Genomic DNA, 25,964 nt, shown 5'->3' with positions numbered 1-25,964 from the left:
TGAACAGTGATGTACACCGGAAGGGTGAGGTGGGAGGTGGGGAGTGTTCCAGCTAGAAGGGGGCGCTTGTTCAGTTCTACTGAAACAGGGTAGATCTTCAGAGTCCCGGTAGACAGGAAGTATTTGACTGTCTTAACCCTTTCGTATTTCCTGCTTGCAGATCCTGGAGTGGATAGAAGGCAAAGAGCGAAACATCAGAGCCCTGCTCTCTACAATGCACACGGTGCTGTGGGCCGGGGAGACCAAGTGGAAGCCGGTGGGCATGGCCGACCTGGTGACACCAGAGCAAGTGAAGAAAGTGTACAGGAGGGCTGTGCTGGTGGTGCACCCCGACAAGGTGGGTAGGGCCTGCCCTGTCAGAGACTTGTCCGGTCCTTGTTTTGGGGTTGAGAAGCATGGGGTAAAATAGCATGCTCACCGTTTGCTGATTGAGTAAAGACATTTCTTGAACAAAACTTACTATTTTTAAAATGTCAGTGTGTGTGACCATTGATACTTAGGGTTTGAATAAATTCTGAGTGCATATAAGGGCTCCACAGGGTCAGAACTTTAGCTCCCTCTGGGCTGAATTCACCTCAGACTGAAGCACCCCACGCTGCTGGCGTGTTAACGGTGGCAGATGCGTGACATGAAGTCATGACTGTGGTGCCTTTGGGACGGCATGTTTGAAATCGTGTTCAGTTCCCATCTCTCGGCACTCCTTATGACCAAACACAATAATTCGTGGGAAACAGCATTAGTACTTGGACTTCAATCAGTCAGAAGAGAAATTGGAGTCCAGAGAAATGGGCAAACTGCCCTATTATGAGTCTCAAAGACCTTAACTTTATAGAAATTGGAAAAAGGGGGCTTGGAAATACAGTCAACTAGAGATAGGGCTTTCATTAACGATGAGATGTATTTTTTTTTTTTTTTTTTTTTTGCTGCCCAACAAGCTCCCTGTTTTCTCCTTACTGGTAGGTTTCTCTTAGTCTCTGTGAGTCTCCAGAGCAGTGCTTGACAATGAATTTCATATAGGAAGGCTGGAAAAAGAAATGTCTTAATGGAAGAACATTTTTAATTACAATCCACATTCTTAGTGAATTTAGTATAAGTTTAATGCTAAACATCTAATTGTGCTTTCTGTTTTCTTTAGGCTACTGGGCAACCCTATGAACAATATGCAAAGATGATTTTCATGGAGCTAAACGATGCCTGGTCTGAATTTGAAAACCAAGGCCAGAAGCCCTTGTATTAATCTGTGAGCTTTTTCTATGCTGGCTGCAGCCCTGTGTTAATGCTTAATGTGTATCACAGTTCTGAGATTTTCACAGATGAACCAAAAATTCCAGTAATGTATTTCCAGTCCTAAACTGTTAAGTTCCTCACGAATTCATTTCTCATGGTCAGAAATGTGAAAGTTTGGTTTCTTAAAGTCCATAGCACCGAGAGGAATTCTGGCAAGCTGACCTTGCAGAGTTAGGACGTTCCTGCTTGCCCTCTGGGAAGCCTCCTCAGCATTTTGCCTGGGGAAATGGGGCAGAGGCCACCCAAGGTGAAGGCATGACATCCTTCTCATTGTCCGAGATTACGATTTATGAGTGGACGTTTTGATGATTGGACTACGTAATGGTTTAAAGGAATTAATTTAGGGATATTTTTGTTTGCGTTTTGTTTTTAAAAGATGTAATGTGAACAATGGATATCACCAACCGAGCATTTCTCAATGGAAATTCACTAGAGCCCCTACCTCTTTTAGAGTGTGTATTTTGCTCTAGAGAGTTAACAATGAAAGAAGTGGTTAAATGGTGGAATGTGATCTCGCAGGTCTAGGCATTACCCCTGACTTTTCCTGGATGAGCTGCAAACCCAAGCACGGGATAGCTAAAGAAACCAGGAGCCTTCAGATGTCAAAGTTCAACTTCCCATCACAGATGTTGGGCTGCTGGCTCCCTTTCCCTTAAAAAAAAAAAAAAAAAAAAAAATCCGTGGTTGACTAAAGACAAACCTTCGGACACTTCCACCATCGCCACAACTCCAAACTGGTTTGAAAGCCCCTTCTAATGGCTGCCACCTGGCTTAGTGTTCTTTCTTTTGCTTAATCAAGAAAACCTTCTTCATGGGCGACCGTTTGTAAGGCGGGTTTGGCCCATTCACAGTTGGATGGATCTGGTGTTCTGGGGGTTTGTAACGAGCTATGGGTAAAGCAGAGAGGACAACGCTGAGTACTAGCAGGGGAAGGGTTCCCTTGGGGAGAGAGCTGCGTGTGCCTTCAGATCCAGTCGGATAGCTTGCCAGTTTGGGGAACCAGATTCCCACCCATCCAGTGAATCTGAATCCCCCCTCCTCCCTGGATTATATCCGCTGGGTTTGCTGTTGGATGCCTGTAGGGGGGAATATGCAAGAATGAAGCTTTTTCAGAGCTACAGCTGGTCACGTTTCAGCCCTGTGTTCAGTGCTTCCCGCTCTGCAGGGTAAGCAGCTTGGACAGCTGGGACTTCACTAGGTCTCCTGGTGAGCACATGTGCAGCATCTGTCTGTCCATACATGCATATGTAGATGTAGACTGTGCACAGTCACAGAGCAGGCGGTCCAAGGACATTCGTTCTAATCTTAAAAAGGTCACACTCACTGTTGTGAAAAGCTTTCCAAGAGTTGTTTTTCGAAGACAATCATTTTGTTTGTTTGTTTCTGTTTTAATATTCTTGTGACAAACGGAACCAGAAAGGCAGCATGTCGGAAATACTTTTGTCCTGTATAGATCTCTCTCCTTTCTCTTTTATTTTTTAAATTATAAAAGTTCTTCTTTTTATTTTACCTTTTACTGATAATGTGAAATTCTTAAAAAAAAATGCTGTCTTATAAATATACAGCTGTAAACTGTTCAGAGTAACCATAACAACCTAGGTGTTATTTATTAACGTAGTATACAATGATGTCTTACCCAGTATGTGCTTGTCCTATTTAAGATTGGAATGTGAGACAATGTTGCTGTGACCTGTTTTGTTTTTTTTTTTTTTTTGAGCTTTTTGTTTTTGTTTTTTCCTTCATTCACATTTGTAGATATTGTGTGAACTACAGTATATAATGACAATAATTAAGAGGATATTATGTGGCTGTCACGTACATTTTGAGACAATAGAACTATATTAGCTTTGTATTATGTTTGCATAGCTCATTAATGTTCATGGTTCCAATACAACTAAATGTTATGCAATTAGCAATGAGAAAGAACCCCTCCTTAAGCCTGGGGGTTTCCCACCTCTTTTTCCCAGATGCATTATGAGTCTGGACGCCTGTCTGTCTCAGAACTTTTAACACGTGCAGACCGGTAGGTTCTGCATGCCTTTTAAATACCTGGTTGTGACAGCTTGTTGTTGGTCGGACCCACTGTCTCATCCATATTTATTGTAATATATTTTTGTTTTGTAAATACGGTAAACACAAAATGTCATTGTTCTAAAATATTTGTAATGTATATTAAAAAGGATAAAAAATACTTGTGGAAATATACGTTATTTTTGTACCTGGGATATAAGACGCTAGGAACAGTGGTCCTCAACCTTCCTAATGCTCTGACCCTTTAGTACAGTTCCTCATGTTGTGGTGACCCCCAACCATAAAATTATTTTTGTTGCTACTGCATAACTGTAATTTTGCTACCATTATGAATCATTATGCACATGTTTTTGGAGATAAAGGTTTGCCAAAGGGGCTGTGACCCCACAGGTTGAGAACTGCTGGGCTAGAGAGATGACTCAGTGGTTAAAGGTGCCTCTTACTCTTCTCTTGCACAGGACCTGTCTTGGCTTTTCCAGCTGTGGAGAGATCTGACGCCCTCATTTGGTCTCCACAGGCCCTTTTGCTGATGTGCACACACCACCTCCCCCATACGCCTGATTAAAAATAAAAGAAATCTTTTAAAAAAATGAAACAAACAAGTGAGATAAGGAGTGCAGTGACAAACTTGAGAGCCACCGGCTGACCTGATTTGCTTTTAAGGACCAGTAAGGGTAAATAAAGAATGAGAAAAGTGCAGAATACATTTCCATCAAAATGTAACCTGACAAGATTCTACAGTTACACTTCCATCTCCCAGTATCATTTATTCCCTGAGACAAAATGACAGACAGACAGACAGACAGACACACACACACACACACACACACATACACAGAGGTCATGCCTAATGATACTGTGTTGCAAAAAGGAATCAACATAGAAATCCCATTCTCATCACCAGAATATGAATACATTTTCAGCTCTGTGTGTGTGTGTGTGTGTGTTGAGTCATAGAGACTGATCTATAATTTGGGACTTTACCACAGGACAGAAACATTTGTAGATATGCTGTACCAGAGTACTTGAGCCACTACTGTGTCTGTGCGTCTAGATTCAGAGGCTCAAGTCAATACCAGTGCCACTGGTAAGACCACCTGGTAAGAAATCATGAAAGTTGAATTCCAGAGCAAGTTTTCATAGTACAGGTCAGTTCCCATACTGGAAGCACCAGACCAGAAAATGTAGGTCAAATCAAGAGGTTTTTATTATCTTAAAAATAAGGCATACAGTTTGTAGCACAGTGCTACGTATGGGTTTGAAACTAAAAGAATAGCTTTGAATCCTGATTTTTTTTCTACTTAATATCTGTTCTATTGACAAATACTTTATACTCTCTGAGTCCTGATTTTATCATTTGTAAAATAGATTCTTCACAGCTCCTCTGTGGAAGAATTAGAGACTGTGTATGTAAATTGTTATCACATGGATCCTAACCAATAATATTGCTACTGTTCATGACAGATAGATAAGACAGGGTAGCACTGATAGTATTAAAGCTGGAACTACAGGGAGCCCTCAAGTTTGAGAAATGGGCAAAGGAGTAGGAAAGTGTTGACTGAGGTTTCTGTCCCACCAGGTCCAACAGCCGTTTAGTCCCAAATAAACACACAGAGGCTTACATTAATTATAAACTGGTTGACCTAGTAGCTCAGGCTTTTTATTAACTCTTGTAACTTATAGTAGCCCATAATTCTTGTCTGTGTTAGCCTCGTGGCTTGGTACCATTTTCAGTGAGGCAGTCACATCTTGTTTTCTCTGTCTGGTTTCCTCTTTTTTTTCTAGGTGATGACTACAGACTGACCATTTCCTCTTCCCCAAATTCTCATCACCCCATCTCTACTTCCTACCTGGTCACCCCAACTATACTTCCTGCCTGGCTACTGGCCAATCAGCGTTTATTTAAAATACAAGTGACAGGGTACAGAGCATTGTCCCACAGCAGGAAAGTCTTCTGGAAACTCCTCCTCCCCAACACTTCTTCCTGTCTTCTTGGGGTGGGGTTTGGGTATGATCTGGATGTGGAAAATGGCAGATGCTAGTAGGTTCTGTAGATGGGATAGCTGTGGGCAAGGAAGACAAATCTGTTTATTGGTTTCTGTTAGCGTTATAGCATGCTTCCATTTAACTGATACACTGACCTTAGAGCCTGCTGTAGGGCACATATGATACCTTGTGGTGATCTTATGGGTATGGTCATGTAAGAGTTGAGGTTTGAAAATGGTATTTTCTATGAGATAGGGAGAAGCTCTACTCTTCATAGTAAACTTACTAATATTTGCTATGTCAGGGCTCAGAAAGTGACTACAAACTGAATACCTCAGAAGACAAATTTCTCTGATTTCCCATCTTTCTTTACTAGGCAGATAATAGAGATTAGAATTCACTTTTGCCTAGCCAGGTCATAGAACTCATGCCCTTTCTTTAAAGCCAGATATAAAACTGGAGATGGAAGTTTCTGTCCTGCATGGTTCCACAACCATTCAGTCCCAAATAAACACACAGAGGATTATATTAATTATAAACTAATTGACCTATTGCTCAGGCTTATTACTAACTAGCTCTTACAGCTTAAATTAACCCATAATTCTTACCTATGTTTAGCCACTTGGCTTGGTACCTTTTCTCAGTAAGGCATTCTCATATTACTTCCTCAGCATCTGGCTGATGACTGTGCCTCTGCCTTTCCTCTTCCCAGAATTCTCCTAGTCTGGTTGCCCCACATATTCTTCCTGCCTGGCTACCGGCCTATTAGGATTTTATTAAACCAATATGAGTGACAAATCTTTACAATGGACAGGAGCATTATCCCACAGCATAAAACCTTCATTCTCCTCCCTTTTGCTGTAAGAGTTAACTATTGGAAGTTCTTTCATCTTCTTTGATTTTAGATCCTACGCTCACTAGCCCAGGAAGGGTCCCTGTACTGTCTCTGGAAGGAGGAGTGCTGCACGGAGCATCTGAGAAGAATGTGAATAGACAGGTTTCCCCGCAGTCTTCACTGTTAGACCAGATTCTATTCGACTGATCATATTTCTACGTGGCTGTCAGTGTTTTCAAACCTAAACGTAAGAATGCATAGCATGCACAGACTCCTTGATTCTTCAACCTGCAGGCTCCCTGTGTCATTTAAAACTACGATCAAATAAATTTGTTGAGATTTTTCTGTTGTAACCTGTGTTTTGGTATGGTGGCATTGGTCATCAAACTTCATGAATGTTAAAGGGATCACACCTTTTTTTGCTCCCCCACAGTTAATAGGGCCGACCTTTGGTATATACCCCAGGCAAGACACTAGTAAATATGCAGATTGATATGAAATCAATGAATTGCTTTGAAAACCCTCTTACATGTAAGGTATTATTATCAACTCCTGCCTCCTCTGAGCATAAGATCTACTGTAAGAAGAGAACAGTTGTGAGTGGCTAAATTGAGTGTTTCAGGGGTTGATCTCAGCTTTCCTGTTCCCTGGCCACCATGTGAGCCTTGGTTTTACTGGCTATAAAATGGAGATAATAAAATCAAGTTCATTGCGTTTGAAACTTGAACTCAAGGAAGAAACCTTAATATTCATCCTAAGTGCTCTAGTGGTAGGCAGGGAGACAGAGGTTCAGGTCTTGTAAGCGACAGTTAAGTAACAACATAGGAATGACTGGTTGGGGTGAAATGCAGGTTTTGGCAGTTCTTGTGGAAATGTGGAATGAATGGGTGAGCACAATGGCTTTGCAGTATAATGTCTGGCAAAAGAACAGTTTGATTTCTCAGGTGATGCTCAAAGCCTCTGGCAAGGTGCTCAGTGAACTGAAAGTTGGTGTGGCAGAAAGCAGTTGGAGATAAACACCCACTGTCTCAGAATTGTTCTATTCCAAATGCGACCCAGGGGCCAATAACTTTCTTTTCTTTTCTTTTCTTTTCTTTTCTTTTCTTTTCTTTTCTTTTCTTTTCTTTTCTTTCCTTTCCTTTCCTTTCCTTTCCTTTCCTTTCCTTTCCTCTATCTTTCTTTCTTTCTTTCTTTCTTTCTTTCTTTCTTTCTTTCTTTCTTTCTTTCTTTCTTTCTTTCTTTCTCCCCCTCCTCTTCTTTTTCCTTCTTCTTACCATTTTCCAGTATTTTCTTTCCAAGCCTTGGGCATTCACACTACACTGTATCTCTGACGTCAGTTTCTCTCGAATCATGGGATTAGATGCAAGCTGGCATAGAAGTCTCTGGCAAACCCCTCTATGTGGCCTTTCGGGGACAAACTGGATGGTTGAGGATGGGAGGAGAATGTATCCTAATCATTTAAAGTGGGAAAATATCCTAGCTCCTCAGTAAAGTGGCTCAGTGGTTATAATGGAGGAATTAAAAACAGTTTCGACTGAGCAACTTCCTGAGTGTTTTCCCGGGTGCCACAATGCCTCCTTGTCACCAGCTGTATTGTCCACGATGCTGGCAGATGCCTGACACTGCAGAGAGTACCAGACCCTATGTACACTGTTTATCCTATACATACAGTGGCACAATGACTTCACTTGTAATGGTTACATTATGATTAACAGTATAAATTAGAAAAGGTTATATTGTAATATGCTATGCAAATGTGTCTCTCAAAAATGTGTTTGTGGTTTTTGTCTTTCTAACCTTATCTAAGGAGCTGTTCGGCACAGTTCCTATCCTTTATGAACCCCTTTCTGGAGAGGTTTTCGACTAGATGGTTTCTAAGATGAAGATTCCGGTGATGGAGGTTAAGAAAAAAGTGGCTCTGGGGGAATGAAAATTGGCCTTAATTACTTGCAAATTCGCATTACAAAAATAATAGCTCTTTATTTAAGGATTCAGGAGAACTTCGGACCGAAAGAGTCTGTATGGTACTTATCGCTACAAATAAGCAAGAAGGAAGGAGATAGACGGACACACTAGTTTATACAAAATGTTAAAGCATCTAGAATATCCTGAGGCAGCATCTGGATCCGAATTCACCACTGTGAGGGAGGTTTGGTCCTCAGATTGAGGAGCAGGGCTGGGACGTCTCAGGATTTCTAGAATCCCTGAAGTTAAAATTAAGAGGTTACTCTGATGTAGTGAAAGTGGGAGGGGTGCTGAGACTATGATCCGAGTTCTGTGCCGGGACTTGGCGACTACGTAAAGGAAGTTTGAGTGGCAGGAATTAGGACCAGTAGTGTCTGGACTCTGAGTGGCAGAGTCACTAACAGTCCAACGGAGGCGGGGTTCTGCAAGACGGAGCAGGATCAGCGTGGTAGGAGCCGGGCTCTGAGAACTGGGGGCGGAGTCGTATGTCCGGGCGGGGCTCTGAGAACTGGGGGCGGAGTCGTATGTCCGGGCGGGGCTCTGAGAACTGAGGGGAGGAGTCGTAGGTCCGGGCGGGGCTCTGAGCGCTGGGGGAGGAGTCGTAGGTCCGGGCGGGGCTCTGAAAACTGGAGGCAAAGTTGTAGGTCCGGGCGGGGCTCTGAGAACTGGGGGAGGAGTCGTATGTCCCGGGCGGGGCTCTGAGAGCTGGGGGAGGAGTCGTAAGTCTGGGCGGGGCTCTGAGAACTGGGGGCGGAGTCGTAGGTCCGGGCGGGGCTCTGAGAACTGGGGGCGGAGTCGTAGGTTCGGGCGGGGCTCTGAGAACTGGGGGCGGAGTCGTAGGTTCGGGCGGGGCTCTGAGAACTGGGGGAGGAGTCGTAGGTCCGGGCGGGGCTCTGAGAACTGGGGGCGGAGTCGTAGGTCCGGGCGGGGCTCTGAGAACTGGGGGAGGAGTCGTAGGTTCGGGCGGGGCTCTGAGAACTGGGGGAGGAGTCGTAGGTCCGGGCGGGGCTCTGAAAACTGGGGGTGGAGTCGTAGGTCCGGGCGGGGCTCTGAGAACTGGGGGAGGAGTTATAGATCCGCCAAGTGTGGGGAGACGCCGCGGGAGGTTCTCCGTGGGCCGGACCACCACAGGAGGTGCTGAGTGCCTGTAGGGCAGGATCTGGTGCAACTAGGAGTGAGGTTATGAGTGGCAGAATTCAAGCCCAGTAGGAATCAGGTTCTGCATCGTGGGGCGGGCTCTGTCCCATGGGGGCGGGAATTTGCGAGCTGAGGATGGAACCCCAAAAATCAGGGTGCGGGACCTATTTGGAGGGGTGGGCTTTAGCCTCGTGGGCGTGGCTACACCGCGGGGGGGTGGGAGCCTAAAGCAAGAGGAGGCGGGTCCTGTAGAAAGGGGCGGGGCCCGATTGTCTGGGGCGAGGATAATGTCATGGGGGGGGGACCCTGCGGGGTGGGGCGGGCTCAGGACTCGCACGCCAGCCCTTGCTAGTCTGGGTTGGGGCGGCTTTTGGAGGAAGCCGGAAGCAGCGACGGCCTCAGCTCCGGAGACATGGCGGGCGTTAAAGGTACACCGCGACCCCCCGCTCGCGGCTGGTGGTTGGGGTCGCTTCGGCTCCGAGCTGTGCAGCGAGCAGCGTGCTGTGAGCGTGCGGGTTCTTGCAGGCCCCGGCTTCCCGGGTGCGCTGCAGCGGTGTTTCGCGGACCCTATAAACGGTCGTGCCCACGCCCGCCAGACCCCAAGTGGGGTCTTCCCCTGTGGGATGTGCATTCCCCTGTCGCCTCCTAGGCTTGTCAGATCCCCGCGGGTCTCACCAGGGTCCCACAACCTCACCTTCCTGCTCCTCCGCAGTTTCCTGTGGCTTACAGAGAAGCCTTTGTCTCCAGGCTGGGTGTTGGAAACTTGGGTCTGTTGTTTCTTAAGATTTTCTAGATGGGCAGAATTAATTCCAGGCGTTTGACAGTGAAAAGTAACCAGAAATACTCTATTCGTCGCAACCTTGGGGCTGTGATTAGGTGGGATTTTTAACAAGACTTTCGTACTTTCTTGAGTGTTTTCTTTAACTCGACTGTGAACAGACAAAGCAGAGGGTGTGCTGTTTTGTGTTTTTGAGTAGTGATAAAAGGGCGTGCCCAGATTACCATCCCGATGAATGAAGAGCAATGGGGATCCCGAGTGGGAACGTAGTTATTGGAAGGCTTCCTGCTATTTGGGTTTCTGATCATCTGCACGGAGTAGACTAACTCGTCTCTGTATTGGACTTCCTTTCTTTGAAAAGTGTCCACTAAGACCTTCCCACTTACCAACATGTGGACAGATGAACACAGTGTATACGCATGTGTGAGCTTTGGGTGCACTACGAATGTATCTTGTGAGAAGCTATCTTAGTGACAGTGGTTTACTTGGGCAGCGTCCACTATATAATATATCCATATGAAGGAAGTGCTGAAAACAGGAAAAATGGTGTCTCACCGCTATAGTGTTTGGTCATGGCCAGAAAGTACAAAACAGTAGCAGTTTGTGTGTGTGTGTGTGTGTGTGTGTGTGTGTGTGCTAGAGATCAAGTAGTGAAAAGGAACACAGGCTATGAAGTGGACACAAACTAAGCAAAGTAAAAAATTTTGCAGGTAATTCAACTGTTATTGAAAGATTATATTGGAGACTTAGGATAAAAGATAAGTGAGAATTTTTTTACTGAGTTGACAACTGCAGCTAATTCTATTGCTGGGTAAGTAGATGAGGTATGCTCGGAGACAGTTGGGGCATAGAGATAATATGTTGGGGTGAATCATGTCCCTCTAAAGATATGTTCAAGTTGTAACTCCCTAATGTCAAATAAGGGTGTGACCTTATTTGCAAACAACAGATGTTCCCAACCCAAGGTAGTCCTGCCTTGCATGATGTCCTTCAGATAAGAGAGAAATTTGTATGCGAAGACTCACAGGGAAAGCACCACATAAGGATGGAAGCTGAGGGCTACAAGGTAGTGGTCCTCAACCTTCCTGATGCTGCGACCCTTTAATACAGTTCCCCATGTTGTGATGACCTTCAACCATAAAATTATTTTCGTTGTTACTTCATAAGTGTAATGTTGCTACTGTTGTGAATTGTAATGTAAACATCTGCTTTCTAATGATCTTAGGTGACCCTGTGAAAGGGTCTTTGGTCTTCCAAAGGGGTCATGACCCACAGGTTGGGAACTACTGGCACTTTCTGTCATGCCTTAAGACCTGAGTTTGATTCCTGGGACCCACATGGTGAAGGGAGAGAACCAACTCTTACAAGTTGACCTCTGACCTCCACACGTGTGTATGCACAATGGCACATTCCCATAATTAGATAAACCTAAATAAATAATTTTAAAAATTAAAACAAAAGCAATAATAGAAATTGGGGTGGTGTCGCTGCAAGCCAAACAGTAGTATGGACTCCAGCCGTGCTGGGCGTTAGTTAGGAAGGCAGCTTGTTCCCTCAGCCTTCAGAAGGAGAATGGCCCAGCCAACACCTTTGGCTCCAGGACTAGGAGAATTATCAGTCACCCCGTTTGTGGTACTCCACTGTGAAGCTCCACCGTGGGGGAAGGTGCTAGAAGGAGTACTTCAGGGATGTATAGGGCTCTGTAAGGGGTGAGTTGAGACCGGAATATATTCCAACTGGAGAGCACAACATATGGCCAGGGCAGAGGTCGTGAAAGAACACATCTTTTCTTGTCCTCAGGAACTTGGTGGTGACAGGGGTGGGGGGTGTTTGAGGATTGACGCTGGAGAAGTTAGGGGTCAGATTATAGTGAGCCTCTAGTGATAAAACAACTTGCAGCCTGTGACCAGAATGCAAAGGGTGACACGTGGGCACCTGGTCATCTGGGGGGAGGATGATAGGAAGAGGTTCAGTTGGCAGCAGTGGGAGAGCATAGGGGCCGCCCTGACGCAGTAGCAAAGCGTTCAAGAGAAGACGGTAGTGTTGACTGAGGGCTGGGTAAAGTGAGTTATTTTAATTTGCTGGAGAGCACAGCTGTGGTTTCAGCCCTCAAAGACTGGTCTTCAGGAGAAGAAGCATGTGTTTGGAAGGGTGGAGATGGGGTAGGCATGGGAGGTCATTTTACTTGTTGAATTTGAGGTCCTTGTTGGCTTTGGCTCTGTGGGCACAGTAGTCCAGATGAGAAGTGGAGTCCTTAGGATCTGCTGTGGACCGGAGCTTTGGTTATAGCTGGGCTCTATAACCTTGTTCTGAGAACTTTGAGTTGGCCTTAACTTTTTGACAGTCAAGTGTAAAGTCAAAAGGAATGGACTTGAGTTGTTGGTTAGCTCCAACGGAAATTAAGAAACTGTGACAAGACGACTCTGCAGGTAAGGGTGCTTGCTGTGCAAGCTGAGTGATCTCAGTTCAATCCCAGCAACCCATGGGAAGGGGGAAGGAGAGCACTGACTTCACAGGTTGTCCTCACATGTGCTGTGACACATATATCCCCCTCCATACACACATCATTCTTACACATGATTTAAAAAGAGAGGGAATAGGCAGAAAATGCAGTTCCTGAACACACACACACACACACACACACACACACACACACACACACACAGAGAGCTTAAAGGCATTGAGCAGAAATACGGTTGTGCACTTTGAGATGGTTTGGGAACAGAAAGAAGAAGTAGGTCTGTGGTTCACATGCTGTAGGTTCCCGGAAGAGAGAACATTGCAGGCCGTTTGTCACTGAGGAGCAGGACAAGGCTGCAAGGAAAAGGCCAGGCAACTTTTAAACTCACAGACATTTGTCCATGAACAATACCGTATTAATAGAAAAGGTAGAAACTGAGATAGAAATCCTTCCTCATCCCCTGACGTCTGTATTTATCCGGGTTTCCTGGAAAGCATAATGGTATCTTTCTATTGAACCGTCTCTCCAAATAAATCTTCATTAGTCAGTGACTAATTAGGGATTTTAGGAAGGAAATTTGGATGATTCAGTGTCTTGTGCTTTTGATTTGTTATTTTATCAAATAGCATAATTAGGTGAGTGGAGACCTGCCATAGCCAGCGTCAGCTGAGTCCCCTTTGTCAAGCAATGTGTATGATTTAATTTATTTATTTAATTTAATTTCCATAAACTCAAATGAAGTAGCCATTTTACAGGTAAGAAACTAGGCGCAGAGAGTTCCAGCTGCCTAAGGTCATACAACCATCTGGTTGCATAATTGATGTCTGAATGACCCATTTGGTATCTGAGAGTTAACCCGAGGGCAGTCACATAGAAAAATGGAAAGGTCTGGATGCTCTGATGTGAGTTTCCAGTGCTTGTGGGGATTTCTGTAATGGCCATTAGCTGGGGACGGTCTCCTCTGAAGCTGTGTTGTGAGCTCCCCATGGGTGGTGACAAGCCTGACTGTCTTAAGCTGGCAAGTGTAGAGAGAACCCATGTGGCAGGCAGGAAGTAGGGGCAGGTTGCTGGAGTGGCCAGAGACCTTTCACCTTTGGTTTTAAAGGGGTGGACGCAGGCAGTTGTTGTTCTCAGTTTGGGCTATTGCACCAAAGCACCCACAAACTGGGTAGTTTAAATGGCTTAATCCTGAGTACTGGGGGACAGGAAGTCCAAGATCCAGGAGCAGACAGAGTCAAAAAGGGAACTGTAGTTTCTTCCTCTTGTGACAAGGATACTGATCCTGTCAACTCTACCGTCATGTGCTCATCTAAATAGATTGACTTTCTAAATGCATGGCTGTGCATGCCTGTTATCCCAGCTCCTGAGTGGTAGAGGCAGGAGGATTTCCTGTTGGAAGCCAGCTTGGACTGCATTGTTTTAAAGAAAGCAAACCCAAAGGCTTCACTTCTTTTTTTTTTTAAATATTTATTTCTTTATTATGTATACAATATTCTGTCTGTGTATGTCTGCAGGCCAGAAGAGGGCACCAGACCTCATTCCAGATGGTTGTCAGCCACCATGTGGTTGCCGGGAATTGAACTCAGGACCTTTGGAATAGCAGGCAATGCTCTTAACCACTGAGCCATCTCTCCAGCCCAAGGCTTCACTTCTTAAAGCCATTTCACCAGGAATTACGATTTCAAATATGTGAATTTAGAAGGTACATAGACCTTCAGTCACATGGTAGTACTCATTGGATAGTCAGATATAACATCAATTAATGACGTAAGCACATTGCTACATTTCTTAAATTTGCTTAAAAGCTCTCCTTAAATTTCATTTAAAAAATGTCTGTGGGTGTGCACATATCATAGCACACCTGTGGGGTGAGAAAGAGTTGGTTTTCTTCCAGAGTGTGGGTCCTGGAGATTGAACTCAGGTTGTTGGGCTTGGCTGCAGTCGCCTTTATCTCTTGAGCCATCCTGTCAGCCCCCTGTGCTTCCTTTGAAGAGAAAATGTGTTATAGAGATATATTCAGATACCACAAACTCCCAGTCAGTGGGTTGCCTTTCTGTCTTAGTGATAGTGTCCTTTGCTTTACAGAAGCTTCTCAGTTTCAGGAGGTCACATTTATTCAATGTTGCCCTTAATGTCTGTGCTGCTGGGGTTGTACGTAGGAAGTGTTCTCCCGTGCCCATGTGTTGTAGAGTACTTCCCACTTTCTCTTCTATCAGGTTCAGTGTGTTCGGACTGATATTGAGGTCTTTAATCCATTTGGACTTGAGTTTTGTGCATGGTGATAGATATGGATCTATTTTCATTCTTCTACAGATTGACATCCAGTTCTGCCAGCACCATTTGTTGAAGATGCTCTCTTTTTTTACATTGTATACTTTTAGCTCCTTTATCGAAAATCAGGTGTTCATAGGTTTGTGGGTTAAAGTCTATTGGTCGACTTCTCTGTTTTTATGCCAATACCAAGCTGTTTTCAATACTGTAGTTCTGTAATAGAGTTTGAAGTCAGGGATGGTAATGCCTCCAGACGATCCTTTATTGTATAAGATTGTTTTGGCTATCCTGGGTTTTTTGTTTTTCCATATAAAGTTGATTATTGTCTTCTCCAGGTCTGTGAAGAATTTTGATGGGATTTTGATGGGGATTGCATTGAATCTATAGATTGCTTTTGGTAGAATTGCCATTTTTACTATGTTGATCCTCCCAATCCAAGAGCAAGGGAGATCCTTCCATTTTCTGGTGTTCTCTTCAATTTCTTTCTTCAAAGACTTAAAGTTCTTGTCAAATAGATCTTTCACTTACATGGTCAGAGTTACCCTAAGATATTTTATGCTATTTGTGGCTATCGTGAAAGGTGATGCTTCTCTGATTTCCCTCTCTGCTTCCTTATCCTTAGTGTATAGGAAGGCAACTGATTTTTTGGAGTTGATCTTGTATCCTGCCACATTACTAAAGGTGTTTATCAGCTGTAGGAATTCTTTGGTAGACTTTTTGGGGTCGCTTATGTATACTATCATATCATCTGCAAATAACGAAAGCTTAACTTCTTCCTTTCCAATACGAATCCCCTCGATCCCCTTATGTTGTCTTATTGCTATTGCTAGAACTTCAAGCACTATATTGAAGAGGTATGGAGAGAGTGGACAGCCTTGTCGTGTTCCTGATTTTAGTGGGATGGCTTTGAGTTTTTCTCCGTTTAATTTAATGTTAGCTGTCGGCTTGCTGTAAATAGCTTTTATTATATTTAGATATGACCCTTGTATCCCTAATCTCTCCAAGACCTTTATCATAAAGGGGTGTTGAATTTTGTCGAATGCTTTTTTAGCATCTAATGAAATGATCATATGGTTTTTTTTTTTCAGTTTATTTATATGGTGGATTACATTGATAGATTTTCGTATGTTGAACCAGCCCTGCATCTCTGGGATGAAGCCTACTTGATCATAATGGATAATTTTTCTAATGTGTTCTTGGATTCGGTTTGCCAGTATTTTATTGAGAATTTTTGCGTCGATGTTCATGAGTGAGATAGGCCTGTAATTCTCTTTCTTGGTTGGGTCTTTGTGTGGTTTCGGTATCAGGGTAACTGTAGCTTCATAAAAGGAATTTGGCAATGACTCTTCTGTTTCTATATTGTGAAATACATTAAGGAGTATAGGTATTAGCTCTTCTTGGTAGAATTCTGCATTGAAACCATCTGGTCCTGGGCTTTTTTTGGAAGGGAGATTTTTGATAACAGTTTCTAATTCTTTGCGACTAACAGGTCTATTTAGATTGTTCACCTGATCTTGGTTTAACTTTGGTATATGGTACTTATCTAAAAAAATGTTCATTTCTTTTGCATTTTCCAGTTTTGTGGCATACAGGCTTTTGTAGTAAGATCTAATGATTCTCTGAATTTCCTCTGTGTCTGTAGTTATATCCCCCTTTTCATTTCTGATCTTATTTATTTGCGTGTTCTCTCTCTGTCGTTTAATTAGTTTGGATAGGGGTTTGTCGATCTTGTTGATTTTCTCCAAGAACCAATTTTTTGTTTTGTTGATTTTTTGGACTGTTTTTTGTGTTTCTATTTTGTTGATTTCTGCCCTCAGTTTGATTATTTCCAGTCTTCTACTCCTCCTGGGCGCATCTGCTTCTTTTTTTTTCTAGAGCTTTCAGGTGTGCTGTTAAGTCCCCAATGTGTGCTTTCTCCGTTTTCTTTAAGTGGGCACTTAGTGCTATGAACTTTCCTCTTAGCACTGCTTTCATCGTGTCCCATAGGTTTGAGTATGTTGTCTCTTTATTTTCATTAAATTCAAGGAAGACTTTAATTTCTTTCTTAATTTCTTCCTTGACCCAGGTGTGGTTCAATAGTTGACTGTTCAGTTTCCATGAGTTTGTCGACTTTCTGGGGGTAGCATTGTTGTTGCCTTCTAACTTTAATCTGTGGTGATCTGATAAGACACAGGTGGACACTGATATTTTTTTGTATCTGTGGAGGTTTCCTTTGTTACCGAGTATGTGGTCAATTTTCAAGAAGGTTCCATGAGCTGCAGAGAAGAAGGTATATTCTTTCCTATTTGGGTGGATAGATGTCTGTTCTATAGATGTCTGTTAAGTTCATTTGCTTCATTACCTCCAACAATTCTCTTAAGTCTCTATTAGGTTTCTGTCTGATTGACCTGTCCATTGGTGAGAGAGGTATGTTGAAGTCTCCTACTACTAGTGTGTGTGGTTTGATGTCTGCCTTGAGTTCTAGTAATATTTCTTTTACATAAGTGGGTGCTTTTATATTAGGGGCATAGATATTCAGGATTGAGAGTTCATCCTGATGAATTGTTCCTGTTATGAGTATAAAGTCTCCATCTCGATCTCTTCTGATTGATTTTAGTTTGAAGTCAGTTTTGTTAGAAATTAGTATGGCCACACCTGCTTTTTTCTTAGGACCATTTGCTTGAAAAACCTTTTCCCAACCCTTTACTCTGAGTAGATGCCTATCTTTGTGGTTGAGATGTGTTTCTTGTAAACAGCAGAATGTTGGATCCTGTTTTCATATCCAATCTCTTAGCCTGTGCCTTTTTATAAGTGAATTGAGACCATTAATATTAAGTGATATTAATGACCAGTGGTTGTTTACTCTGGTTATTCTTATTGTTTTTGGTAGTAGAGTTTGTGTGTCTCCCTTCTTTGAGTTGTGCTGGTGAAGGGTTGCTAGATGCCTGAGTTATTGTAGGCAGTGTTGGCAATGTTGGATTCCTTGGGTTGTGATTTTCCTTCTATTACTTTCTGTAAGGCTGGATTTGTAGCTATGTATTGTTTAAATTTGTTCTTATCCTGGAATGTTTTGTTTTCTCCATTGATAGTGAATGATAGCCTGGCTGGGTATAGTAGTTTGGGCTTGTATCCATGGTCTCTTAGTTTCTGCAGTACCTCTATCCAGGACATTCTGGCTTTCATGGTTTCCATCGAGAAGTCAGGTGTAAGTCTGATCGGTTTACCTTTATAAGTTACTTGACCTTTTTCCTTTGCAGCTCTTAATATTCTTTCTTTAATCTGTATATCTTGTGTTTTGATTATTATATGGCGAGGGGATGTTTTTTTTTGATCCAGTCTATTTAGTGTTCTGTATGCTTCTTGAATATTCAAAGGAATATCTTTCTTTATGTTGGGAAAGTTTTCTTCCATAATTTTGTTAAAAATATTTTCTGGGCCTTTGAGCTGTGACTCTTCTCCTTCTTCTATCCCTATTATTCTTAGGTTTGTTTTTTTTATTGTGTCCCATATTTCCTGAATGTTTTGTGATGAGAATTTGTTGGCTTTGCTGTTTTCTTTGATCAGTGCATTTATTTTCTCTATGGTGTCCTCAGAATCTGAGATTCTTTCTTCTATCTCTTGTATTCTATTGATTATGACATTTGCCATCTTTTAAACAAAACACTGTACCTGTTAGTGGCTTCTGGACCCATCGCCCGTAATTAACCATGGTAGACCCTTTAACCTTTACCTGTGTTTTCCACAGCTCTCGTGGCACTGTCCTTCAGCGGGGCTATTGGACTGACTTTTCTTATGCTGGGATGTGCCTTGGAGGACTATGGGTAAGTTGTTTGGAAAAGAAATTGCTCTGTGTGTGTGTGTGTGTGTGCGCACACAGGGAGCGTATGTAGTGTGGAGGTGATATGTCTTCCAGTCTCTACAGTTTTTTTTTTTTTTGAGACAGGGTCTCTAAGTGAACCTGGAACTTTCTCGTTTGGCTAGACTGGCCAGCAAGCTATGCAGATCCTCCTGTCTCTACACCACCATCTCCCCTCCCCCCCTTGGGGGCTGGGTTTACTGATGCACACCACTGCATCGGGCTTTTTACATAAATACTAGGGCTTGAACTCCCATCTTTATGCTTGCAGAGCAAGCACCTTGCCTACTGAGCTGTTTCCTCGGCTCTCGAAGAGTCTTCTCTTTGTCTCTGTTACTGTTCCTATCAGAGTCTGATCAGTGTGGCTCCTGCTGTAATGCACAAGTTGGTGAGGTCCAGATTAGGAATTCAGCGCCTTCAGGCACCAGTGTAGTTATGTGGAGAAAGCTGTTTTTTTTTTTTAAAAAACGGATGTGTTCCTTTAATAAACTGTTGTTTAGCTCTGAGCCTGGAGCATGGGGATGTGAGAATGAGTTCTGCCCTCAGGAGCTTGCGGGTGAAGTGTGGGGGCGGGGGAGACAATTAATTGAGGTAACAAGAGTGTAGAGACAGGGGGAGCAGGTGACAGACCTGCACAGTTCTCCTGAGCGGAGACTTAGTGGATGAACCAGAGTTTCTCTGCATCCCAGACACAGGGAACAGTCAGTAAGTAGCCTTTATCCTACAACCCACTCAGGGAGGATTAATCCAGCACGTAGAGCCACCTTGTATGTCCCACGGAGGAGGTTAGAGCTGGGAAAGCCTTCCATGAGGCTAGGACTGTGCTGAGACTGTAGTCCAGGAGGAGCCTAAGGGGCCCCTACCAGAGCTAGAGCAAAACTGGGGCCCAGGGCAGTAGAAATGGAAGGAAATGGACTGTGTAGGTGGCAGGAGTCTTTATTCACTGGTGTTGGGGCTCAAGCAAGTTCCTGTGAGCTCGAATGAGTGGTGAGTGGCTTGGATGCCTTGACCTAAAAATTTGCTGCTGAGACCAGCTGGGACCAGTTTTTGTGACCTCTGTCTTAGGTTTTCTATTGCTGGGATAAAACACCATGACCAAAAGCATCTTAGGGAGAAAGGGTTTATTTCAGTCTATAGTTGTAGTTCTTCAGGAAGGGAAGTCAGGGGCGACAGTCTAGGCAGGAGCTGAAGCAGAGGTCTCGAGTATGCGGGTTGCTGACTTGCTCCTCATGGCTGGCTTTCTTATATCCCCAGGACCACTTGCTCAGGGTGGCACCACAGGGTGGTACCACACACAGTGGACTGCGCCTTCCTCATCAATCATAAATCGTGAAAATGCCCCACAGGCAAGACTATAGGCCAGTCTCATGGAGGTGTTTTCTCAAGTGGGGTTCTCTCTTCTCAAGTGGGGTTCTCTCTTCTCAAGTGACTCTAGCTTGTGTCAAGTTGGCAAAAACAAAACAAAACAAAACAAAACAAAAAACTAACCAGGAAAACATTACTGATTCAAATCTACCATGGAGTTAGAAGTGATCACACACATTATTGAAACATGATGTAAGCAGGAACATTTGTTTGGAGTTTTCACGGCTATCACTGTATTCTTGTAGAGGGGTAATGTCGTTCCCTTTCCTGCCTGGGAAGCCAAAGCCCAGCATAGTGAAAGCCTTGCTGGTTGTACAGTGGTAAATGGGTGATGTGGCACTCTGCCCTGCCTCTCGGCCCTGGCACTGTGTGTCATTCCATGACTAACCGAGTCCCGGTGTTTGGATTCTCTGTAATGTGGCATGTCTCCGTGGGATGAGAGCAGCACATATCACTGCTGCCACAAAGAGACTCGTTTGTGACAGTAACGTGGGATTTTCATCTGCATGAGAAGTTGGCACACTGGCCTGTATAGCCGCTGCCCACTTCTGTGGGTAAGGCCTTGTTGGGACCACCGTCACCACTTTTGCTCCCCAGTGGCAGAGTGTAGAGGTGACAGAGACCTGCAATTGCCTGGCCACGCGTGTTCTCTATTTGGTCTTTTATGGAAAAGGGTTTGCTAGTTTTGGGGCTTCCTGTTTAGTGAATCATGTTATATTCATGTTAAATTTTACATATGAAAAGGCTGCTTCCACACGAGATGTTCCCTTGCCAGAGGATTGCTCTGCAGGGGACAGTCTCTTAGACTGTGCCTCAGAAAACTGTCACAGTATTCCTGGGAGACTGTAGGTGGCACTTAGGTCCCTGCTCCTCTTGTCTTGGTCCTGCTGTTACCTAGCAGTCCTTTCCGGTGATTTCTGGAATATGTTCTAATCACCTCTGTAGTTTCAAATGAGGAGCCCGCATTCTTGTTTCCATTCCGAGTCTGCCTGCTGAAGGACACTCCCTTCTTGCTTCCTGGTTATCACCCCGACTTCCTGCATCTGTGACTTCACCCCAGGGGTGCTTTGCTGTGTGGGTGGATCTGTATGATTACCAGTTGGCAATGGTGTGTGTTATTGTGCCATGTGTTTATGATAATGACTGGCTGGTATGTTGTTCTTTAATAGGTATCTAACCAAAGGCGACAAGGGTGATAGATTATTTTGGAAGTATTTACAGGGAAAACAATGGGAAATTCAGTGGCTATGGCTATTCTTAATGGGTGGTTTTGCTCCTTTGTGTGGGATTACACTTGTAATCTACTGTAATAGAAGGTAGGGCTGGGTACATCTAGTGAACAAATGTGCATTTTTGTTCCTTCATTACTAACATCTTTTGTTTTTCCCCCAACCTATTTAACAAGTGGAGGTCGACTAAGACAAATCACATCTCTGTTCTAATGAGTGCAAAGATACCAAGTGGTGCTGTGCAGAAAGCTAGGAAGGGGCGTTGTAGGCAAGGATCACTGGGGTCACCTCCAGGAAGGGATCTCCCAGCTTAGACTGCACTGTGGTGAGAAGAGCCCAAGGCAAGCATGAGACCCGAGTGTGCTAGGAGCAGGGAGGAGGCTGTGGTGGCTGCAGGCTAAGAGAATGAGGGTGGGCTGGTTCAGGATGAATAGAAGTAATGGAAAGCAATGGATATGAAGTGCGATTTGGGTTTCATTTTAAATCATTGGATGCCTTCGTGCCTGTATGCCCTCAAAAGATCTTCATGAAATTAGTATATGTAAACCACTGGACTGTGTTCTGTAGGGAAAGTGGAGGTGGCTTTTAAAGATCCTGTCCTTGGAGTTGCTGGTCATGGCCGGCTATAAAGGTCAGTGATAGAGTTCTTCCCTAGCTTATCCAGAGTCTTGGGCTCAGTCCCCTGTACTGCAAAAAACTATAGATTTGTAATATAACACCCTATAGTTGTTTCTTAATATAAGCTACATATGTATTAGTGAATAAGTAATATTTTTTCTAACTATTTCTATGCCTGATAGAAATATTTTCATGTTATAATATTCATAGTTGATTAGTGTTTTTACTTAGATCTATAAAATGATATTAAAACAACAGTATGCTGTGAGTTAAGATGTAACATTTCTTGGGTTTCATCTTGGTCCCACTGATGACAGCGTTTACTGGCCTCTGTTCGTCTTGATTTTCTACGTCATCTCGCCCATCCCCTACTTCATTGCCAAGCGAGTCACATATGACTCCGATGCGACCAGCAGTGCCTGTCGGGAGCTGGCGTATTTCTTCACGACTGGGATTGTTGTTTCTGCTTTTGGATTTCCTGTTATTCTTGCTCGCGTGTCTGTGGTGAGTTCTGTTTTCTATTGTTTTACTCGGCAGTCAGGGTTTGTTTCAAAGGCCTGTGTCTGAGACCTCAAGTTCATTACCATTACTCCGACTCTCCGTGAAGCCAGATGTAGTTTGAGTTCATCTCTCCTACTTAAGATTCATCAGTGTCGTGATCAAATTTTCAAAATGCTTTCTTTATTTCTCTTACTACTTTTAGTCAAATCATGTGATTTCTTGCTTTTTCCACATTAAGCCATTCTTTTCAATCATTCTTAGATTCCTGCCTCTTATACCGCAGGGTGATCCATAGAGACCATAGAAACACTGCTAAGACAGACAGAAAGTGAAGGTCACATCAAATTGGAACCAGGAACTTATTCTCAGTACTCTGGGACATACTGAGGAATCTCTAGTGACTGACATCACCACAACCATTGTAGGCTTTTTTTAAAAATTCTTTTGGCATGTAAAACAAACACCGTGGGTATAATTTATTCAGTTTCTTGATGTTCTCCAGTTCTCCTACTCTTTGTTTTTATTCTGCCAACCACATTGGCTATCAAACAGTACAGATATATACAAATCTTGTTTATGCATTCAGCACTAAATACCATTTATGAAATGCCAGGATTAATGACGTCCGAACTGTCGGCTCTCATAGAGCGCAGCCATGTCCTGGTGAGGATGTGTGCTAAAGGATACTACATATAGGGAGGGAAACTCATAATACAGTAAGTACCAGGAAGAGAGAAATGCCGGTCGCTGCTTGATTTGGGCCTCTAGAGCCAAATAGGGTTTTGATTAAAGTAGAGAAGGCTGTCGGGGTGGCCCCCAAGTGTGAAAATGCAGCGTGTGGAATAAAGAACAGTGAGATGTGATGGGGCAGAGAGGAGGCCCTGAGAGTAAGGCCAGAAATGTCACTGAGGCCACTGAGCCAGAGCCCCTAATGCTGCCTCAGCCTGAACTTACTCAAGCCATGCAGCCTCTGAAGCTCTGAACACACGTTGGCCCTGTTCTCACTCTTCAGCCAAAGGATTCCTGTTTGCGCTTTCAGCACCATGGTTGTGAAGAAACTTTCATTGATGTTTCTGTCGGTTAATTTGAAGCCAAAAGAAAAAAAAATGCCCACTAGAGGGTACTCTCGTCCCCAGCTATGCTTCCATCAACTGACATGCCCAGCTAGAATGCTTTCGTATGAATGCAGATCATTGTGTAAAGTGTCCTTGCCTAGGAAAGCAGCAAACATGCGGGACTTTCTGGTTCCCGTTCTCTGTGAAAGGGGCTGAGGCATGCCGAGCGTTTGCACCTGATGTTGGAGTTGATCATCAGTCATCTTGCTTACATGTGTTTTGCTTGAGGCAGTTATTGTCAGCTTAAACCAAGAAGCAGAGACCTTTTTACAGGGACAGTGTTAAGGAGGATACTAGACTTAATTAAAAAGCATCATGGACCCAATTAACTAATGTCTGAGAAGTTCCCTGTCCTCCACCCATGATGTGACTCAGCCTTGTGTGGCGTTTCTGTGGGGGTTTCTGGTGCAGAGAATGAGAGACTTACGAAGAGTCCAGTCTGAAGACGACTTACCCTTTCTCTTACATTTCAGATCAAGTGGGGAGCCTGTGGCCTTGTGCTGGCTGGCAATGCTGTCATTTTCCTCACAATTCAAGGCTTTTTCCTCGTCTTCGGAAGAGGAGATGATTTCAGTTGGGAACAGTGGTAGCACTTTATTCTGATGGAAAGCATTGAGTCTCTTAGTATTTGTACTGTACGTATACGTGTGCACATGTGGTGTTTTCTTACGGATTTTAATACGCTGAGTTTTTTATACCTTTATGTCATGATCATCCTAGGGAAGATGCTGTAAACGAAAGATGAGGTTTATTTGTAGCAAACAGATCACTCCATCGACTCCGATTTTTCTCGGGATGTGCTGGGGCAGATGTGTTAAAGCCCAGGAGAACTGGCATTCTCGTATACACTGTAGGCTAATCTCGAAGTCTCATCCACACAGAGCATCAACATCTGCCAGGAGCTTATCGGGGATGAGGGATCTGAAGCCCACATTAGACCAGGTGCATTTGATGGGACTCCACCTTGTCACATGCATGTTGTCCCAGAGGAGTAAGCATCATATCCAGCTCCCCGTCTTCTCCTTGACACAACTATGTCATCTCTGGGGGTTTCATGCTCATTTGCAAAAAAAAAAAAAAAAAAAAAAAAAAAAAAAAAAATCCTGCCCCTTGTTAACAAGTTCAGACTCTTGGTGTTTCTAAAATGTCTAAACCTATAATATCTGTGATGTTCCTCAAATTTTGGGGGACCTGGGTAGGGTGTGGTGGCGTGCATGCCTCTAATCCCAGCACTCAGGAGGCAGAAGCAGGCGGATCTCTGTGAATTTGAGGTCAGCCTGGGCTACAAAATGAATTCCAGGACAGCCAAGGCTACACAGAGAAACCCTGTCTCAAAAAACAAACAAACAAAAGACAGAAAATAAAAACAAAACCAAAATCAAGCAACAACAAAACATTGGGGGAATCTCTTTTTAGGAGGGAACAATCAGGTCCTCACATCATTTAAAGGGCAATAGCTGTGTGCACAGAATAAGTTACAAAATAACCCAAAAGCCCCTCTGGGGTGCAGGGAGGGAAGCTGGACTGGAACCCGTTCCTGCTTTAAGTGGAGGAGAACACAGACAATTCTTTGAAATTTCCTTTTAAACTTTGTACTTCCCTGTCCCTTTCAGGTGTCTCCTGTCCCCACCCCCTTCACCATTCCCACTTGTGCTTGCTGGCTCTGGTCTGTCCTGGAGGTGTGTGAGAGTCACGAGCAAGCAGAGGGTGAGAGCTTCTTTGGGTTTATGTTGGTGCACTTTTTGTCCTTTGTGTCGAACTTGACTTCGCCTCCACAGGAAACACGGGGATCCACTTCAAGTTGGATCTTATAAACCATTTTTCTAGCCCATCCTTTTTTTATCTGCGACCTATCGGGAGAAGGAAGCGAAAACAGCCACCTCCTGAGGACGCCAACAGCGGTCAGCGGAGCTGCAGCATTAGTGTTGGTAGCTGGCGAGTGTCCAGAGCTCTAGACCCTTGTGGCTTGTGGTCTGAGGACTCAACACACCGTCTCCAGGTGGTGCGACACTCCGACCAGCAGACAGACAGACAGCGGACAGCGTGCAATGTTACCTTCTGGCCTTGTGCATGATATTACGTTTTCAATAGTTTGTGCACTTATAGAATTGTTGTCATTTCTAGTATTTACATTAGAAAAATTATTTAGATACTTGATCATTTTAACCAGCATTTTTAATCATGACACTTGCTATTGTAATAAATTGGACTCTAAACACTGACGGAGAGTTGAATTTCTTGTCTTTCATCTCTTGTTACTTTGCTTAAAAGACGAGTGAGGATTTCTTGATGTTTTGGAAAGGGCACTTTTGAGCAGTAATGCTCTTAGAATAGTTGCTGTGATTTCTGTGATGCTGCCTTCAGTGTCCAGTTGGCTGCAGTAACTGCTCTTTCCCTCAGATGGCAGGCAATAGCCATCAACTTATCCTTCTTTTTCAGAAGGGTATTGGCTGTTTATACACATCTCAAGTAACCACCATGACTTTAATGTAGAAGCTTAAAGCGTTACTTTTTCCCTCCCCTTTCTCTTTTTAAGATGGGGTCTTACTC

The 25,964-nt window shown here is 43.8% G+C and overlaps 2 protein-coding genes across 7 annotated transcripts in view; both read left to right on the top strand.

The window, feature by feature from the left end:
• The window catches only part of Dnajc6 (DnaJ heat shock protein family (Hsp40) member C6), a 151,463-nt gene extending 147,985 nt beyond the window's left edge, over nucleotides 1-3,478 (top strand). For all 5 annotated transcript variants that reach the window (XM_057784111.1, XM_057784115.1, XM_057784112.1 and 2 more), the window contains 2 exons: nucleotides 161-337; nucleotides 1,136-3,478. In XM_057784111.1, coding sequence (XP_057640094.1) covers nucleotides 161-337; nucleotides 1,136-1,237 — 279 coding nt within the window. In that variant the 3' untranslated portion in view covers nucleotides 1,238-3,478. The remainder of the gene's footprint in view (nucleotides 1-160; nucleotides 338-1,135) is intronic.
• A 6,086-nt stretch (nucleotides 3,479-9,564) lies between these two features.
• Leprot (leptin receptor overlapping transcript) lies at nucleotides 9,565-25,654 on the top strand. Of its 2 annotated transcripts, XM_057784371.1 has the most exons (5): nucleotides 9,587-9,669; nucleotides 18,476-18,551; nucleotides 22,116-22,302; nucleotides 23,888-24,049; nucleotides 25,193-25,654. In XM_057784371.1, exons 1-4 carry the CDS (start codon nucleotides 9,654-9,656, stop codon nucleotides 24,002-24,004), a joined length of 396 nt encoding a protein of 131 aa, XP_057640354.1. In that variant the 5' UTR covers nucleotides 9,587-9,653; the 3' UTR covers nucleotides 24,005-24,049; nucleotides 25,193-25,654. The 2 variants fall into 2 exon arrangements, with proteins under 2 accessions (XP_057640352.1, XP_057640354.1); XM_057784369.1 differs by having other exon boundaries at nucleotides 9,565-9,669; nucleotides 23,888-25,653.
• The last annotated feature ends 310 nt before the right edge of the window (nucleotides 25,655-25,964 follow it).

The sequence above is a fragment of the Chionomys nivalis genome, chromosome 11, assembly GCF_950005125.1.
Source record: "Chionomys nivalis chromosome 11, mChiNiv1.1, whole genome shotgun sequence".
NCBI classification, from domain to species: domain Eukaryota; kingdom Metazoa; phylum Chordata; class Mammalia; order Rodentia; family Cricetidae; genus Chionomys; species Chionomys nivalis.
Note: the sequence above shows the minus strand (reverse complement) of the source record. Positions and strands in the feature narration are given on the sequence as shown.

Excerpts from the sequence above, each read along its gene's own strand:
- Leprot (XM_057784371.1), top strand. Across the intron at positions 18,552-22,115 it reads TGTGCCTTGGAGGACTATGG|CGTTTACTGGCCTCTGTTCG; the intron begins GTAAGTTGTTTG and ends CACTGATGACAG. Across the intron at positions 22,303-23,887 it reads TTCTTGCTCGCGTGTCTGTG|ATCAAGTGGGGAGCCTGTGG; the intron begins GTGAGTTCTGTT and ends CTTACATTTCAG.